Below are 19,807 nucleotides of genomic sequence, written 5' to 3'. Positions count from 1 at the left end.
CCATCTAACGACGCTAGGGGGAGCGAACAGACTTGTAAGTAGACGATCGAGCGAGAGGCACACCTGTGGTCCACTTTTCAATTTTCGAGAGGTGAGTAATACAATTTTATTAATTCGAGGTTATTTGTTAAGTGCAGATGCAATATTTGTTATCGCAAATGATGTAATTATTCGTTTTCAACGAGATTTTTGTGTTTATTACCAACGTGCTGACAAGTACATGATGTGCTGCAGGGCGTGGTTTCATTTTAATCAATGAATGTCCCCACTTTAAAGTGGTAGTAGACCATTTGCTCATGTTTATGAATTATTCATGTGATAAAGTGGAATTTTACGTTTTATTTGTAAACAATAAACAATATTTACATTTCAATGTGTCAATTTCACATCATTTTAATCAATTTCACCACGTGCATTTTCAATACATCAGTTTGACTTTTTAAATAAAATTCTCAATTAATTTCTGAATAATACACTTTAAATTTTTTTTACTGCTGTTCTATATACAAAAACATTTAACGCTCTGCTATATAGAGAACTTAACATATTTCCTGTTATCCTATTATTAACTTCGTAACTAATATTACAGCTTTTAGCGCGGCAAACTTGCCATTTGCCGGCAATAATAAACAAACGACACCCGAACGTCCCCCGACTTTGGGTCATTGCTCGCTTGTAGGTTGATACTCTGATTAATCGACGACGCTACTTATTTTTTGAGTAGAAGAGGTTGGAATTTGCCATTTATTGCCATATATTAGTAACAAGATATTTAGATTTCGTCGTGCAAATATTGCCGATGATATTTAATATTCGAGTTTTCCTACTCCGAGCAGATAAGCGTGTTTAAATATACCTTAATATTTACATTATTTTATAATGTAATATTTTTTACAGAATAAAATAATTTTAAAATATTAAGTTAATTCGAATATTAGAAATTACACAACGGTACTGTCCACTGATACTATAATTTATTTTTTTAAGATTAGATATGATATATGTGTATTTTAACATAGCTACAAAGGAAAATTCTTCATAACTAAGTTAAATATTTAAGTATGTGTGTATATTTATATATATATACCATACATATGTGTATACACATACATACAGGTTAAATCAATTGACTCGTGAAGAATTAAACTTAATGAATAAAAAAATATATATATTAAATAAAGTATAGATTATCATTTATCATCATATAAACTATTTATTTCGAGAACTAACAACAGTCAGAGAAGCAATAATATAAGAACATAATAAGCAGTTATTACAATGATTATATTGGAGATTAGAATCAGGATATTTGGATTTTTTTTTCTGCCTGCGTCCAAATGACTTCAACGACAGGTGAATTAAAAGTTGACGTAAGATTTTATAGTGTTTGTTTATAAATAATTTAAAATATATTAGATTATTTTATTGATGTGACTTAAATCCTTATAAATTTGTTTACTAATAAAATATTTATGAAAACTGATAAAAATTAGAAGTAATTTCCCCGTATCATTCTCGTCTTGCGTGTATGTTTTTGTTTAGTAGGAAAATTTATGTAATTTATAATAATCATGACATTTTATTTTTAAGATAAGTTCAAGTAAACATGGAATATTCAGAATTTAGATAAAAACTAGTTATATTTTTGAGTCGATCATATTTAAAATACTTTCTTTTTCTGTAATATATAATTATATGTTTAGAGAAAAGAATTATTCACGAATATCCTTATTAATGGAAAGCATAATTGTATTTGGAAACTGGATGAAAGATACTAATTTTTATTATAATAATTAAAAATATTAATTATAAATGATGCTAAATTAAATAATTTTTATTTTCAAACATATTTAAAAGTAATTTTTCGACGCGTTATTTTATCGCGACGCTTAACGTTAAGTAATTTAGGCACTATTGAGTGAAATTACAGTTTTTATAATGATTTTTGAATATTTTTATGGAAGTCAATAAGTAATCTAGCATTTAATAGATTATAAATAATATAAAACTTTATCTGCGAATATATTTGACAATGAAATATTAATAACATGATTACATATTTTTTTTCATAAGCGATGTGTTGTCATTTTGACTTAGTTTAGAATCTGGTTATGAATTTTTTTCTTTTGTGAGTTCATTGAGCCTCGTGAATTAATTTTACTGATTTATCATGAATATGGATCAAGAACATTTCAAATATTACTGTGGTTTTCCTATTGGAGTTATATTTATGATATTTTTCCTTCGTATTTATTACTTTTGGAATCAAGAATATACTGTGAATTTTCCTGAAATATTTTCATTAAAATTATTTTTAATATTAATAAGTTAAGCAGATTATTATAGGGAAAAAAATGTTTACATACTTTAAATAAGATTAACTTTACTCTTTGATATCTAAAAACATGGAATTTTGTAATGTATAAAATGATAATTTTGATGAGTTACTGCAACTGATAGAGGATATAAGTTAGAGTATTAGAATAAGCAGCAACAGCAGAGGATGATGATTTGGTTTATAATTATGACCCACTTTAAAAATTGGAGGTGTTTTTTTAAATATTTACTGGTACAGTACATCAATGAAATTACATATATAGCTATAAAGCATGCCAGAAATACAAATTAAATACTATGAATCTCTCTTTATATATATAAATAATATATATGACTTAATTTCTATTCTTAACTTTATTGGGATGCAATTTTCAGATTGCAGACCTATATGTTCCCACTGTCATCTGTCCTTTCTTAATCTCAAGAACAGAGCTAGATAGATGGAAATTGAGACCAGATATGGAGAGCTCGGGTGTCAGAGGTCCTGATTAACTATATACAAATTTCTGGTTTAAACTAAAGTCATGTGATTTTTTAAATTAAAACGTGATTAAACATTGTAGCCTGCGTTGTGACAATGTCACGATAATATACATTTGAGCTTTTGCTTTGTTAATAGAACTTATTAACATTATAATAAATTATTGAAGTAAAACTGTACAGATTTTTTTCATTACTTAAGATTATTTAATAAAGTTCTGTTAAAAGGTCTGTAATATAAAACTAGGCAAAGTTTATCCATTTGAAAGCTGATTAAAATTTTCTTATTGTCCGTAACGTAACGCCATTATTCTCTATAAACTGAATGAGTTTTCTTAATCAATAAGCATTGGTTTATAAATTTAAGTGTCCTGACAAATTGAAATATTCGAAAGTAATATCTTTGTACAAATTAAATACTGCAACTAATCGATTCTTGAAATTAAACGTTAAAGTTTAGAATTTTTAAATGTACATTAATTAATAATTAAGATATATATTTTAAATCGGGATTAATTTATTTTTAAAATAAGGATTTGTTTCCTTCTGAATGATTTTTTTTTCTATCTTAAAAAGTCGATAAATTGTTCTACTGATCTGTTTTTGAACAATATGTTGTTAAATAAGAACATTTTAGAAGTTATATAATAGATTTAATTGCTATACAATAAGTTCCATTAATTAAAACATTTATCAAGAGTCTAAATCTCTGTTGGCATATACATAATTATTCACTTATTTGTACTGATTTCAATGTCTTCAGTTCAATACTAACAGTTACAATTCTGTAGTAATTTGAGCTCGCTAAATGCTAATTAAAATAAATAATTATCGAAATATACTGGAAATCACTACATTATAATTTGTTAATTAATTTTTCTGATTATTCTTCAAGAGTTTAATTATCTAAATAATGACTTTATCTACTTTTTTAAATACTTTTCATAATTGTTCATATAACAAGTGAAGAGTTCAGATGATTTTACAAAATAGTAAATTATATTAACACATTACAGTTAAGGTGTGCCGATTAACGACAGGGGGCTCTTAAGATTGTGATAGAATTGAAAAATTCATAGCTGTTTTTATTTTTTTTCTTTGTTTAAATATGTTCAGATACATATTAAATACTTATCATTGTGTTACAATTGTTAGATATAGCGTACATGAGTAGTAGACTACACCGTATCTAAGTACACTCCGATGTTCACTTAATTTCTCTGAATGTATCCCTCTTGTTAAGTGGTGCATTCCTGTATATTATTTTTATTCTTTTTCAAAAAGTTGGTAATTCGATATTATTTACTCTTTTCCTCGGATATAAGATGTAATTTAATTCATTTTTTGAATTTTTAAATCTATAAAATAACCTTACGATAAATTATTTTTTAAGATCTGTTGAAAAAAATCTAACATTGGTTAATTTTGTGCAAATATTAATTTTTTGAACTAAATTTAGCCATTTAGATTGTTTTTTAAGTGTCAACTTAATGTTTTTTATGTGATAAATTACAGGCATAATGACGACCAAATTATACGGAAAAGATCTGAAGGATTACGAGGATGTCGATATTGATGAATTGTTAGATAAGCTCACTGCAGAAGAATTAGAGCAGCTTAGCAGCGAAGTGGATCCCGATGTAAGTTTTCGGCTTCTTAAATAATGATAATTTGCTCTAACTTTTGTCGGGAGATCTTTATTATTAAGTTAACACCGTAAATACGATTCCCCGAGATAAAAACTAATGAAAATATAAATATTCTCGAGTGTTGTAAGTGTTATATGAAGAACGATACGTTATTTAGGACACGCTACAAGACCTGTTTTTATTAGGCTACTCCTTTAGATGTTATTAACAATGTGAGAGGAGCGTACACAAAAAAGAAGTAGGTCATTCAGTCAGTCAGGTGTAATAAGTAGAATGAATGAGGAATCAAACGACCACTTCCCACATAAAAACGTGCAAACTTGATCATATGATATAATTTATTAATTTATTTGAATTATTAAGTTTAAAAGGTTAAGTCATATCCTGTAAAGAAATTAATAAAATAGTGTAAAGTTCAAAAAGGTGAAGGATTTTGATGTTTCGTATAAATTTATTCAATATTTTTACTGATTCATCTAGTATTTAGTATGTAAATATTTTAACGGGATGCAAAATATACTTAATATATTCTGAGTTGGATTATTTTAAGGTTATAATTAAGCTAATTAGTAATTTAATTAATAATTAGCTTAGTTCTAGCCCAAAAATAGTGTTTAGCTGTTAGAAATTAGGCTATGGTTTATTATATATTTATATCTGTACAATTACACTTTTATTTATAAACATATAAATTGTTATCTCCTAAACACTATAAAGTGCAGACACGCAGATATTTTGCAATCTTCATCTTAAGTTTATTTCAGTTGATATAAACTTAAGATGAAGATTGCCAAGTGTCTGCGTGTCTGCACTTTATAGTGTTTAGGAGACAACAACAATTACCGACACAGTTTCAAGTGTGTCAAAACATATAAATATTAATAACATAACATTATATCCATACAAAATGCAAAAATTTTGTCTAGTAAGACCATAGTTTAGGTATTTTGGGAGATCAGAGCAAGGGAAATTTTGAAAAAATGAGAAAATTATGAACTTTATCTAAAAAATCATAAAACATTATTAAATTAACTATAATTAGGTTAATATATTTATGGTTAAGGACTTGATAAAAGACTCTTTTGGTTCTCACAGAGCAGGAAGAGTTATATTTATTAATGGACTTAATAAATAAATAAGTCCAAATAATAAATAAATAGTCCAGGTTGGTGAATATTGTAATACATTTGGAATTCCGATCGGATTGCATTCTTGAGGAATATCAATAGAAAACTCCTATAGATGGGATTTTGAATGCATATAAAGCTTATGCATTAGTTCAGTTCTGTTTACAAGCGTAAACAAACACATCATTCGATTTTTGGTTGATATTCCTAGGGTTTTAAACAATTTAACTTGATAATTCAGTCTAAACTCCAGCTTAACAACTCTATATTCATATATGCCGAATGACTGCCAGATTAAATCAGGCTACTGTACTGCTGCTATTTTAATTAAACTATAAATAATTTGATAATAGAGGTAGGCGTTACGTGCCATCTCTTATTAAATTTAAACGCCTACATCTAGTACCAAATTATTTAGAATTTAATTACAAGTAATAGTGGTAAAGTAGCCCAATTTAATGCTGCAGTCATTACTAAAATATCAGGTTTTGGGATGTTTATACTCTATATTTATTTGTATATTTGAAAAGAATTGATTTTCCAAAATTAGTTACTATATTATTGCTTTAAGCATAATCTCAGCTCAAATTGCATGCATTGAAAACAAGAAATATCACCTGCTATGTATAAGCACTAGAAATTTTGACGCATGCAAACGAATAAGAACAGTGTGTTAATAGTATCCTAATTTTATATAAAATGAAATTAAATGTTTAATTCTATAAATATGAATAATTATTAAAGAAAATGAATGCATTGATTGTTCTAGTCTATTCAAGAGACTAAAAATAATTCTAAGATGAAGGTATCTAGAATCTGAAAATGTTTCGTTACTATAATTATTGATATAACACTGGTACCATTTAATTTAGAATTAATAACGAGAACTGTACTTTGAATAAAGACGAAAATTTAAAGATTACGTAGAACCACCTACACTTTTATATATTTAGTAAATGAAATGATGTAAAGCCTACACATCTCACGAGATAAGTAGGCAAAAATATTCTCTTAAATATTTTAAATTAATTATATTGTTTGTTCTTAATTTTGTTTACAACATTGCTTTTATAAATTTAAGTTTCTTAATTGTGTTGGTAAACAATCTTTTATTTTTAATTATGTTTTGACTCAGTTAATTTAATTCTTAAAGTAACATGTGGTCTTTTTCCAGGAGACATACTGTATATTTTAATTTATTTAGAACTTTCAAGAAACAAATTTCTTTGTCTTCAGAGTAATCAGAACTTATATAAAAATAAATACAAGAGAAACAACAAACATTTATTTGTAGTAAAGTACAAAAATATAAATTGTTTGTGTGTAATTTACTATTGGAAAATATTAAATGAATTAAAATGTAAGACTCCTGCTGGATGAAGATGACATATTATTAAGAAGTTAAAGTGTTTTATTTAATTTTTTAAGATTGTTTTGCTCGTTGGAATATTTATAAATTTTATGTAACATTTTGCTAAAATTTAAGCTATTATATTTTAAATGACCCACCAGTGGCTGAGCGGTTCCATCACTAAACACCGGGAGTTCGGTTGCGGGTTTGCGCCGCACTCGGACGGGCTGGCCACGTGGAGTTTTCCGGGTTTTCTCCATATTTGTAACACCTGAATAGGGGCCAGTTTCTCTTACAAGACCTCCCAGAAGGCATTTTTCCCTCGTGTAACATCGTGCCCCGGAGAAGGCAACAGGAAACCACTCTGGGTATAACTTTTCCTAGAAAATACCTTGGCGCATTATTAACCACCTTACTAACCAATGCCAGGTGTTGCCGACGTCAGGAATCTGATATGGCACGCAGAGAGAGAGAGAGAGAGATATTCTAAATATTCATTTCTCTAGTATAATACATGTTTTTTTAAATGTTTGTTGCTTCTTACATTAATTATGTATTCCTTGGTCTTTAAATAATTGGTAAAAGCCAACTATGTAATACATAAATTCTCATATATTATTAATGTATAGTATCCATATAATATATATATAATATAAATTAATAGTATAGTATCTATAAATTTTCCCATATGTATCTCTGAATATCATCAATTTACGATTGCATTTTCCAAATTTTCATAAAGAAAAAAATGTCTTCATATTTATAAAATAAGAATTAATTTTGTAATTTCTCTTTATTTTTAAATTAAGGAGGAGAATTTTCCGTGTAAAAGTTAATTTTTTCTTTCAACGACAAATTATATATCTTGTCTTTTTGTTTATTATTACAGCATTTTCTATATATCAAACAAGAAATGTTTGCAGTTTAGGAGAAAAGAAGTGTAATAATAATAATGACAATAATTAATTTTAAGAGTCTACATTTAATTAAAATGATGATCTGATTCATTTAACGATAACGACGACCTCATTTTTCTTTTACCAAGCTCATATTAACTTTTGACTATTTAGAAAAAAGGTCGTTACTCGTCATCAAATGTGTTGTTAAGGAATGACTCCTTAGGAAAAAAGTTTGTAGGATACAATCTTGCAGTTGTTACAACATCAATAAATTTGCTTACTTTTAAACTAAAAATACATACATTTTTTGTGAAATTTATTAAAATAATTTTATAATAAATCAAAATATAGCTGTTCTCTTTGCTTCTATCAAGTTTATTTTGTATAATATCTACAGTTTATAAAGAAACTGACAAGATTACCTCTTTATGGGGACTATATGTATAATTAACATGCAATTAACGTATGGTAAACATAACTGGAATTGAATTTTACGGTTGACGTTTACCAAAATACGGAGTGAATTCGATTGAATATCATATTGACGAACATCCGTACAATAAACTATAATCTTCAACCAAAAATCTAAATTCTGGATTGTGTTTATGAACTAAAATAATCAATTTGACTACCTACCTTTACACAGTTCTCTTAATAGAATTAGTAATTTACATAATTCTAGTCCATAAATAATTTAAATTTTAAAGCCAAACAATTGCTAGATTGGGCTATATTATTATATTTTATAGATTCGGACACAAATTACACAGCATTCAATTATTAATAGTAGTAGTAATATAGCCCGATCTAATCCAGACCTGGCAATTGTTTTGCTTTAATGTGACCGTTCAAACTACAGCTATATTTGAATTCGATTTTTAGCCGTGTTTGGCTAAATATTCGATGTTTAAGACTGGAAATTTCAAAGGCAAAGGCAGGTGTTTTTCTTTCAATTTATATATTTTGTTGTCAACTTACTTAAATAAACAAATATTTAAATGGACGTACGAAAAGAATAAACAATTGTAAGTTAAATACGTATTGGATAATTATATCTTTTATTATCAGATAGACGATAGAAAAAGAAATACAAATGACATCTTTCATAAAGAAATGACACTAAAAAATATTATCTCTTAATGAAGGTAGTTCCTTTGTCATTCCTTTTTTTTCAAGGATTGTACTAATAAGGAATAATTGATGATATTTAAACAAAGAAATATGGAAGGTTTAAAAAAATTTTTAATGTTTTAAAATATAAGATGTGTTTGTTTATATTTTAAAAATTAATAAAATACACTGCATTCAGGATTTGATTTAGAAGATGATTAGAAATAATATAATACTTTGGTACTGGATTATCTTTTATGTCATTGATTATACTATAGAAATATTTATATACCATTTTCTTATTGATCTTTTAATCATACTAATTCACACAATTCAATGATATGCAAACAAAAAATTAAAATTTATTGAGATTCGAATTAATGCACCTTTGAGAGTGGCAGTTCAAAGAACCCTTACATTTTCAACCCGGTTAATGCCAAAAGTGCCATTAATCGGGTTGTTATTGCAGACCTGGACGGCCGAAAGTGGAATTTCGGTGTCGATAAAGGTTAGTGTTTTTAACTTTACTCACTGTTTAAGACGTATTGATTAATATAGCCAAGTAACTGCAGTTGTTAGTTCATCCTTCAGAGTTGTTTCTCTTCTTACAGTTAATTTGAGAAAGGCAAAAGTATTTTCAGTAGTTATTTAAATTTTGTTTTGTAGAATTGTATGTAATTATTAGAATTCGAAAATTCTTTATATTCATTTGCAAAATACAATTTCATAAGATAGTAAAATAAAAAGACGATTGTAGAAGCAACTACTACACTCACGACCTTTTAAACAGTAAAACAGTATTTAATAACAAACAATTTCAGTCTTATTAATTAATTATTTAAAAATTTATAGTTAGTTCTGTGAATTCCAATTTTAGAATGTTGTCGACCTGAAGTAGATCTTGTGTAAGATCAAAAATATTTGTCAATTATACATTAAAATTATTTATTGGATTATAATGGTTCTGTTTAATGTACTTATTAAAAGGCCATCTTCATGTTAAGATATCAAACATTATAAATTCAATGGTTAAGAACAAGAAAAAGGATATAAGTGTAGAGAATGCTGAACATTAAAACCCCAAAAGTAAAATACTGTATGCACTTTTTATATTTATGATATTTTAAATTATAAGTTAGAAAATATATATGTCACCCACATGGGCAATGAAGAATAGAAGTAACAAATAACTATAATAAAACGTCCTTGAAAGTTAGTGTCAATTTTGAACCATGTCCTACAAGTGATTGACAGTGTGTTGCAATCTTCATAGTGAATAGATTAAAAGGTAGAATTACTACGAATGCTTGGTCGTCATGCTACTTACCTCTATAGTAGCGTTCTTAATACCTCTTGTTTAATATACATATTATTAAACGTGATATTAAGATATATATAATACTTTATACAGTGTATACAATATGTACACTAATATTTCTATGAATCATTTGTAGTTTGACTGAAAGTAATTAACTAAATACAGTTATTTACATATACTTTAATTCAAATATACACTATTTAAATATTAAGCAAAACATCTTAAATATTTAACATTAAATTTATAATGTCTTGTCTTAAGATTAACTATATGAAGTTAAGAACTTAATTTAGATATATATTGATAAATAAGAGTTGCAAGACAGCATGTTAAAATGATCTCCTAAATTCAAAAATAATAAATATTATCACAAATAAACTTGCTACATTTTAAAATAAAGTTTTGAAGGTGTTTTTTAAGATAAATCACCGATAGTAAGATGCTGAACTTTCTCAAACAAATACGGTTTAGACAATACAATGCATCAATTCAACATAACAGAAGTAGTGATAAGAATCTTAACGATCTTAAATAATAGAAAGGAATTGTGTGTTAACAATTTGGGATATGATTAATGTTACTTTTTCCATACCGAGTGACAGTCGTATTATTAGTCAAAATAAAAATGCTGCCTATAATTTATTTTAAAAAAATTAATGTTAAAATTGTAGTATAAATAATCTAAATATGTTTTGAAATAATAATATGGCTTCAAATTAATAACAAAAATAATTCATTTTTATATTTGGAAGCAAGTTAATTATACTTTTTCTGCCCTGTGGTCACTAAGAGGGTTTTGTTTCCATTCCCGTCACGAGACGGCCTAGTAGTGAGGCTACGGGGCCTGACATATTTGGGACAGACCATCACCCAGGTTAGATCCTGGTTCCTCCGGACTGGTAGGCTGATGTCTTAACTGTTTTGACCATCTATCCAGCAGCAAAATTTACTCAGCTGAGCTCATCTTTAGAAGAAGAAACAATTCCAAAATTTAATTAATAGAAAAATTTCATTTTATAAACCAGTAAAACAATGAATTATTTAATAATTAATCTAATATAACTGGAATATTTATAAAAAATAATAAATACCTACAATATTTTAGCATTTGTTCATAATTATGAATTAGTACATTCAATTCTAATTGAAGAATCGACTTCATGTTCAACATACGGTATAATTTACACAAGTGAATAGTAATTCTAATTAAAATAAACCGTTCTGAGCCAATGTGATTGGCACCATCCACGAGAGGATGTGGCAGAAAAAGAATTCAAATTTTATTTAATGTACATGAGTTATTTTACTTAGTCTTTTACAGTATGTGTGCAACTGAAGGTCAAATTTCCTCATAGAAATATGCAAAATTTTAAAAATTATTTGACATTTGGTGAACATTGGCCACTATAAAATGTAGTGCTATAATGCTATATTATATAGAAAATTCAATACAGCATTAAACAAATGAAGCTCCGCACACAGCATGTAGCATTGTGAGGGGGCTTTTGTAGCATTATAGTGCTTTATATTAAAGACTGTTGTGCGCTAGCCATTAACAATGAAAAAATCCAATTTAACCTTTCTTTGAGACTGAAATAGATTAAATTGTTTATTCTGCTGATTTAAATTTGTTCTTTTGAACTTAAAGTAGTTCAAAAAATATCAAACAAATTAACACAAGCTAAACATTTTCAAATTACATTGGTTTCAGCTTAACAAGATCAAAATTTAAGGTCAGCAAAATGAGCAATTCTAATTTATTTGAGTCAAAGTAAGCTGAAATTGGATTATTTATTGATTTAAATCATTTTAAGAAATGACTTTGAATCATTATGCTAGAAACACATTAAATATTGTGCATTAAATTAACAATTATAGCTTTTATTTTCCAATTTTAACTCGCGGTTTTCATCAATTACTCTAATGAAATACTGACCAACATTCCAAAGTTTAAATTAAACACAAAAATGTGTTTTATTAAAGTCAAAAATAGTCGAAACACAAAGCAAACTTCCCTGGCACTTTTGGATTTTGATGTCCACTGTTTGTTTATGCTCAAGTGTTTTTTATTTTTAAGCAGTAGTTTTAAAGTGTTTGCATTGAAGACGGGTTTTGTATTTGTGAAATCTGGAATAGATTTCAGTAATCAAATGTAAGGAGGACAGTTCAACTTGTATGGAGTCCAATATAAAGCTCCCAGTAAAGAATATTTTGTGAGAGAAGATAGACTTACAGCAGGCAGTTTAAAGTATTTTTTTGAAATTTAATATTGCTGTCGCAAGTTTGTAATTATTTCAATAAATCAATAAATTGTACTTATTGTAGGTTTCTTCTAAACAGAATAATCTTTCCGTAATCTTAAGCATAATATATTTCTCATTAAAAATTTACATAATTTGAAGATAAACGCAAAATAATCTAGAGTCGTCTTAGTATTATCCTTCTTATGTTATATGAACATAATACACATAATTAAATACAAGTAGAAAATTAAATTATTATATAAAATATTATCCTGCTTTTGATTACTATACAGTATACTCACTACTATTACAACATTGTAGCATGTCTATACTACAAAAAATTTATATTCAGAAAAATATTGTGCATTATATAGTAGTAAATTTGATTTTTCTTTTGATTTTAATATAAAAATTTACGTAGCTTTGTTTTTTAATAGGATTCATTGCTTCCACCTTCGGAAAGATGTCGCGAGCAGACTAATAAGTCTCCGACTGGACCATTAGATAGAAAGCATCTTCTTGAATATCTGGAAACATCAGCTAAAGAACAAGAAGATTGGCCAGAATGCAAACCATATCAGCCTGGTGTTAAAAGAGGTAATGGAATAAATAAATAATAAATAATAAAAGCAATGGGATCGGTTAATACGACATTAAAAAAATTAATCAATTCTAAGAAATTTTTAATTTAAAAAAAATCTCGAGAATTACAAGTGAAAACACTCTTTAATTCCGACTTCGACAGACTTGAAACAAGAGAAAGACCAGTAAACTATTCTCAGTGATTCTTACTTTATTGTATCCATATATATATTTCGCTTTACACAGCCTCTTCAGTGGATATCACCCTGTTGCATTGCTGGTATTTTTATAATTCATCAAACAATCCCAGCATGCATCAATGCATACGCCGGTATTTAAATTTATACAATTTGCATGTTGTTTTATACAATAATGTTCTATAATACGTCGTTTTTCGCAATTTTTTACTTTATACAGTATTTTAATATTGTTTCGGTCAATAATACAATTTTTTATGCTGCAGTGCTGTTGCCACGGGGATTCTATTCTGTTTAATCTAATTGCCGCCTCATGTTCTTTCAGCCTCACTTCCAGTTTTCTTTCCTGTTTCTCCAACATAGTATTTCCGTTCTGTGCATGTACACATTAATTCATATACAACTTCAGCCATCTCCAAAACGTTTTTTGGTTGTATCTCCTGTACTTTATTAATCAGACAAATACCTTTGTTTAACTTATTTCTTTGTTCGCCTACTAAGTTAACAGAAAATAATTCTTTAATATACAGTTTATATTTTTCATAAAAATTTGAAATATATGGTATTTTAATATATAAATTTTCTAGTTTTTTATTTTTAACGTTATATCTATTATTAATATACATACTATGCCACTTATGTATAAGCTGCTGCGGGTAATCATTTAATAGATATTTTTTAAAAAGGTTCTTAATCTCAATATCAATATATTCTTTTAGAGTTGTTCTATTAAGTATTTTCTTTAGTTCCATCAAAAAAACATTTTGTTTTATTCCTATAGAGCAATATGATTTATAATTAATTACTTTGTTGTTATTGCATATTTTTTCGTACTTACGGAACAACAATGCTTCGTTTTTTCTTGTAATTGTTACGTCTAAATAATTAATTTCGTAACTTTTCTCTTCTTCATAAGTAAATTTTATATTATTATTCAAACTATTTGCGTGATTCTTGATGTTTTCGGCTGTGACGTCATTCGAGTCGTACAAAATTAGTATGTCATCGACATATCTAGCATAAAAGACAATACCTTGAAACTGGAAGATTTTTTCATCCACTGATGCCATGCAAAGGTCTTTTACGCTAGATATGTCGGATGACATACTAATTTTGTACTACTCGAATGACGTTCACAGCCGAAAACATCAAGAATCACGCAAATAGTTTGAATAATAATATAAAATTTACTTATGAAGAAGAGAAAAGTTACGAAATTAATTATTTAGACGTAACAATTACAAGAAAAAACGAAGCATTGTTGTTCCGTAAGTACGAAAAAATATGCAATAACAACAAAGTAATTAATTATAAATCATATTGCTCTATAGGAATAAAACAAAATGTTTTTTTGATGGAACTAAAGAAAATACTTAATAGAACAACTCTAAAAGAATATATTGATATTGAGATTAAGAACCTTTTTAAAAAATATCTATTAAATGATTACCCGCAGCAGCTTATACATAAGTGGCATAGTATGTATATTAATAATAGATATAACGTTAAAAATAAAAAACTAGAAAATTTATATATTAAAATACCATATATTTCAAATTTTTATGAAAAATATAAACTGTATATTAAAGAATTATTTTCTGTTAACTTAGTAGGCGAACAAAGAAATAAGTTAAACAAAGGTATTTGTCTGATTAATAAAGTACAGGAGATACAACCAAAAAACGTTTTGGAGATGGCTGAAGTTGTATATGAATTAATGTGTACATGCACAGAACGGAAATACTATGTTGGAGAAACAGGAAGAAAACTGGAAGTGAGGCTGAAAGAACATGAGGCGGCAATTAGATTAAACAGAATAGAATCCCCGTGGCAACAGCACTGCAGCATAAAAAATTGTATTATTGACCGAAACAATATTAAAATACTGTATAAAGTAAAAAATTGCGAAAAACGACGTATTATAGAACATTATTGTATAAAACAACATGCAAATTGTATAAATTTAAATACCGGCGTATGCATTGATGCATGCTGGGATTGTTTGATGAATTATAAAAATACCAGCAATGCAACAGGGTGATATCCACTGAAGAGGCTGTGTAAAGCGAAATATATATATGGATACAATAAAGTAAGAATCACTGAGAATAGTTTACTGGTCTTTCTCTTGTTTCAAGTCTGTCGAAGTCGGAATTAAAGAGTGTTTTCACTTGTAATTCTCGAGATTTTTTTTAAATTAAAAATTTCTTAGAATTGATTAATTTTTTTAAAGGTAATGGAATGTTTACATTTTGGATATAACACACAAGCATCTGCGCAATTATTAAACGAAGCATGTTCGATACAAAACTGGAAAAGTGCCATTAAAGTAATATCATAGTAGTTTTGACTATGATATTACTCATCCTTTCAGAGGCAACACTGTTGATGCCAAAAGCATAAGACAATGGACTGATAAAATGGCGGTGCCTCTCCAGCAGTGCATCAAGGAAGAGCGGTATAGTGTTGCCCAGTTTTTGACAAAAACCAATCAATACGAGTTTCACATAGGTGTGCAAGTAGGGTTCTAAGGTTCTAAAAACAGCCACAGTTCTGTGGAAGATTCTCCGTGGTATTCACTGCTGTTCCAACTGTAGAGAATTATCCATGGAACTCTCGCTGCCTTTAAGGGCACTTTTACTGTTTTCCATTGAATGTGCTTTGTATTTTATATTTAGTTGTAATTTTTAAATATTTTCTGCTAGTTACATGCCATACAGGCCAGTTAAAACAGATTATATGGCCATCAGTTCAGTTATAATTAAAACTTTTTAGTATGAATTTTTATGTGATCTATAGTGTTTCTCTCTTTTCTCAAAAAGCATGACACACATTTGAGAATTTTGTCCCTTTTGGGCTGATACAAGATCTTCAAAATGTGTCTGGAGATTATTAAAAGAAATTCTGTATCTTTATTGTTAGAATAGATACTTGAAATATAGCAGCAATAAAACAACCTTTGCTAGAAAGATTTTATTCTTATGAAGATATAGTAGAAGGTAGTATAGGAAATTGCCATTAGTTCGAAATTCAGGGGATGAAGTAATCACGATTTCAAATTTCAAATTAGTGTATTTTCCAGTGTATAAGACGACTTTTTAACCCAGGAAAATCTTCTCAAAAGTCGGCAGTCATCTTATAGGGCGAGTATATCTCAAACTCTATATTTTAACTGTGGAAGTCGGGGATCGTCTTATATGCCGGAAAATATGTATTCAAGATTTACATATTTCTGGACGATATGCCAAATGCCACATAATTGATGTAATTAATTAAGCAAACTGAATAAGGCTACATATACGGAACATTATTTTTATTAATAAATTATTATTAATAATAATATAAATAAACTGCAGGTAAACAGCACGTATCTGGTGAGAAGTAAAGCAAAATTCCTCGAAATGCATCCTAAAAAGTAGTAAGTCATCCGAATGCATGTTTAGTAGCCTAGAGCCCTACATATATTTCAGTCTGATGCTTGTAGCCCAATCGTGTGATCCCAAATCCCATCTGTATTTTATGACAAGAGAAAAAAATGGTAGTGCATTGATAAGATACCTGAAAATGTGTTGTTGAAAAGGCAAAGACATACAGACCAGATTAGAGTTGTTCTCAGTCTATTGTTCTCTTATAGTATGGAGGCACTTCTGTCTTAATGAATGAATTAACACGGATGATTTGGTCATCCGAGATCTGTATCACAGTTCGGATAGAATTTCAAAGTAGAAATCCCTTAACATGTAAATCTCTAACCCCAGCGGGGACAAAAGTACAGTTACGAACTAACGGAATTTTGAACTATCCAAGTTCAAATTAACGAGGATTTACTTTAATTGGGAGGCTGATAATTCTGTCAGAAAAATGTACAGCGTCAGTTTCAATTTAATTAAATGTAAGCAATTCGGTTTACTTCTATTTTTGTGTTTATAATTGTAAATCCCTGCATCTGAATAACTTAAGTGCTTTAGGTTTTAAAAATACGACAATTACTGATACATATCATTGATAGATACAGATAAGTGTGAACAGATTGTTCACACTTATCTGTATCTATCAATTCCAGTTTTTAATTTTATTATTGTCACAGAGAGAAAAAAAAAAGTTATTGTTATCTATCTTACAAGTGAGTTTTCTGCATCAGAATAATGTTTGCACCATTATAATAAAAGATAAAGTTGTATTTTTGTTAAAACAACTGCTATAATTTGTGATTGTTTTAACAAAAAATACATCTTTTGTTTCAGATCTTGGTCATCCGAGATTAATCTTTTCAATAGAAGTAATTAGATAAAATCTTACTTTTTCAATACGTTATAGAACAGTATTCTGAATGAATACATAATGAATGCAATTCAGATCAATTATAATTTATTGTAAAAATATATTTTCTTTTCTCTTCAATAAATAGTTTTTTGATAATTATGAAGAAAATGACAAGTTTTAATTAATTTTGGAATGACAGTAGATATGCGTTAATAAACAAAGCCAACAAGTGGTTTTTTTGGATTGGTCTAAAGCAAAATAGGAAGTTTATTAATCCAACTAAACATAAATTTGAATAGGAACTGCCAAAATTATAAGAAAAATTTGCAAATGTGATCTAATTAACGTTTCGTTAAAATATAATAATGATTTTTATTTAATGTTTATGGGGAAGAACTGTTGTTTGCAAGTACATATTCATTGACACTTTACAAGAATGGTATCATATCAAAGTTTGAGTATATATTTTTTTTCTTAATTTTGGGATGAAATATCTATCAGGAGATAATTTATTAAAGAAAATGTAATCTATATATATAAAATTACTTGTCCTGACTGACTGATTCGTCATCACCCAGAGCAAACCGCTGAACCTAAAGTGGTGAAATTTGGTACACAGTTAGGATACGTCATGGAAACGCACACTAAGAAGGGATTTTTTTTGAAATTCCCTTGTGGAAAGGAGAGAGAGAGAGTATTAAGTCTTAACCGGAAGAATGGCTTCTACTCTACTATTTTCGATGCAGTTTTTTGTTTGATTTTCAGCAATTCTCATCATTCTCAGCGGTAGGTGTTATATAACAATTACTATTGTTGAAATACTCAATATAAATGGTGTTTGCTTGCAAAATCCACGCGGCAAAGTTGCGGGTAACAGCTAGTTTTAAATTATAAAATAATATTAAATAGATATAGAAACATTAAGACAAGAATCATGTTTGTAGGAAAAGTTTGGAAGCCAAAAGTAGAACCTAAATTAAAAGAAGACGACGACATAAAAATTGAATTGGATTTAGATGACGATTACGAGAAAGCTTTATCTACTGCCACAGAATCTGAATTAGTAGATCTTGCAGGTAAATTTTATCTTTTTAAACAATGAAATTTATTTTACAAAGAATGCATTAATAAGTAATTTCTTTTTTTATTTAATAATAGCTGTTTTGGGTCTACACAGCATGTTGAATCAAGATCAGTATCATGCTTCAATCTTAAATCAAAAACAAGTTACCGGAGAAAAGTTTGAAAGTTTGTATTTTATTCATTTAAATTAATCATCATATCGTTTAAACTTATTTATATATTTTTCATTAGGAATTTTCATATTAAAAATAAATAAATTAATTTTAACATATAAATATAGTTGTTATATATAGGGTCTTCCAAAATGAATGCTATCATTTTAAATTACTGAAATTATGTTATTTACTATTTAAGAATTACACCAATTGATATAATAACCATCAAAGTTTCATCTTCCATTTGTATTTAAACATCTTGTCATCTAAAACCATACATGTTAATTAATATTAATATATAATTATATATAAATGTCTAGGAAAATCTATACTAAAATGATATTTTACCTTTTAATCTAGGATGCAGTGGATTCAACATAATAAATATATTTGTTGAAGTATCAAAAAGTTTATTATAATTTTATAATATTTCACAAAATTATATTTATCATAGAAAATTTGGAATAATTCTTATAAAACTTTTACATTTGGTAAAAAAAGATTGTTACGTCTACAGTTAGTTTGCTGTAACTTTGCGCACGAAACAAAAAAGGTAAAGTGGCCACGTCATTACTGTACATTACAAAACGTATACCTCTATGTTATCTGTCTCATTGGGGAAGCAATAGCAGTGCCCTAATAAAAATGTGAACATCCATTAATTATTATAAATTTAGTTCTGAAAATTATTAGGAGAGACTATTGCTTTTGAAAACACATTTCTTGAAGAAGCATGCGTGAAGTTATAGCAAACAGCTTACAATTATAGTAAGTTTTATACATTACATAAAAAGATTAATTTCACTGTAACACTGATTTTAGCAATTATATTTAGAAGAGAAATGGTACTATTTAGTTATTTTTTAGGAATTTGAGCAGCAAACAGAAAATTTTTGCTTCTGTTTACTAGGTTTAAATCATTATTAGTGTTTCTGTCATAGAAATTCACAGAAAATTTTAAAATTTTTCAAATGTTACGTCTTGGGAGAAACAACTCGAGACTGACAATTTCA

General features: G+C 27.7%; 1 protein-coding gene across 1 annotated transcript in view; it reads left to right on the top strand.

Annotated features, from left to right (window-relative positions):
* Positions 1-19,807, top strand: part of LOC136972591 (tropomodulin-like) — a 46,691-nt gene continuing 26,884 nt past the window's right edge. The window contains exons 1-5 of the mRNA XM_067267166.1: positions 1-91; positions 4,333-4,457; positions 12,952-13,111; positions 18,501-18,632; positions 18,715-18,804. Of these exons, the coding sequence (XP_067123267.1) occupies positions 4,338-4,457; positions 12,952-13,111; positions 18,501-18,632; positions 18,715-18,804 (502 nt within the window). The 5' untranslated portion in view covers positions 1-91; positions 4,333-4,337. The remainder of the gene's footprint in view (positions 92-4,332; positions 4,458-12,951; positions 13,112-18,500; positions 18,633-18,714; positions 18,805-19,807) is intronic.

This window comes from Centruroides vittatus, unplaced genomic scaffold (assembly GCF_030686945.1).
Source record: "Centruroides vittatus isolate TY-2023 unplaced genomic scaffold, ASM3068694v2 contig_298, whole genome shotgun sequence".
NCBI lineage: Eukaryota > Metazoa > Arthropoda > Arachnida > Scorpiones > Buthidae > Centruroides > Centruroides vittatus.
Note: the sequence above shows the minus strand (reverse complement) of the source record. Positions and strands in the feature narration are given on the sequence as shown.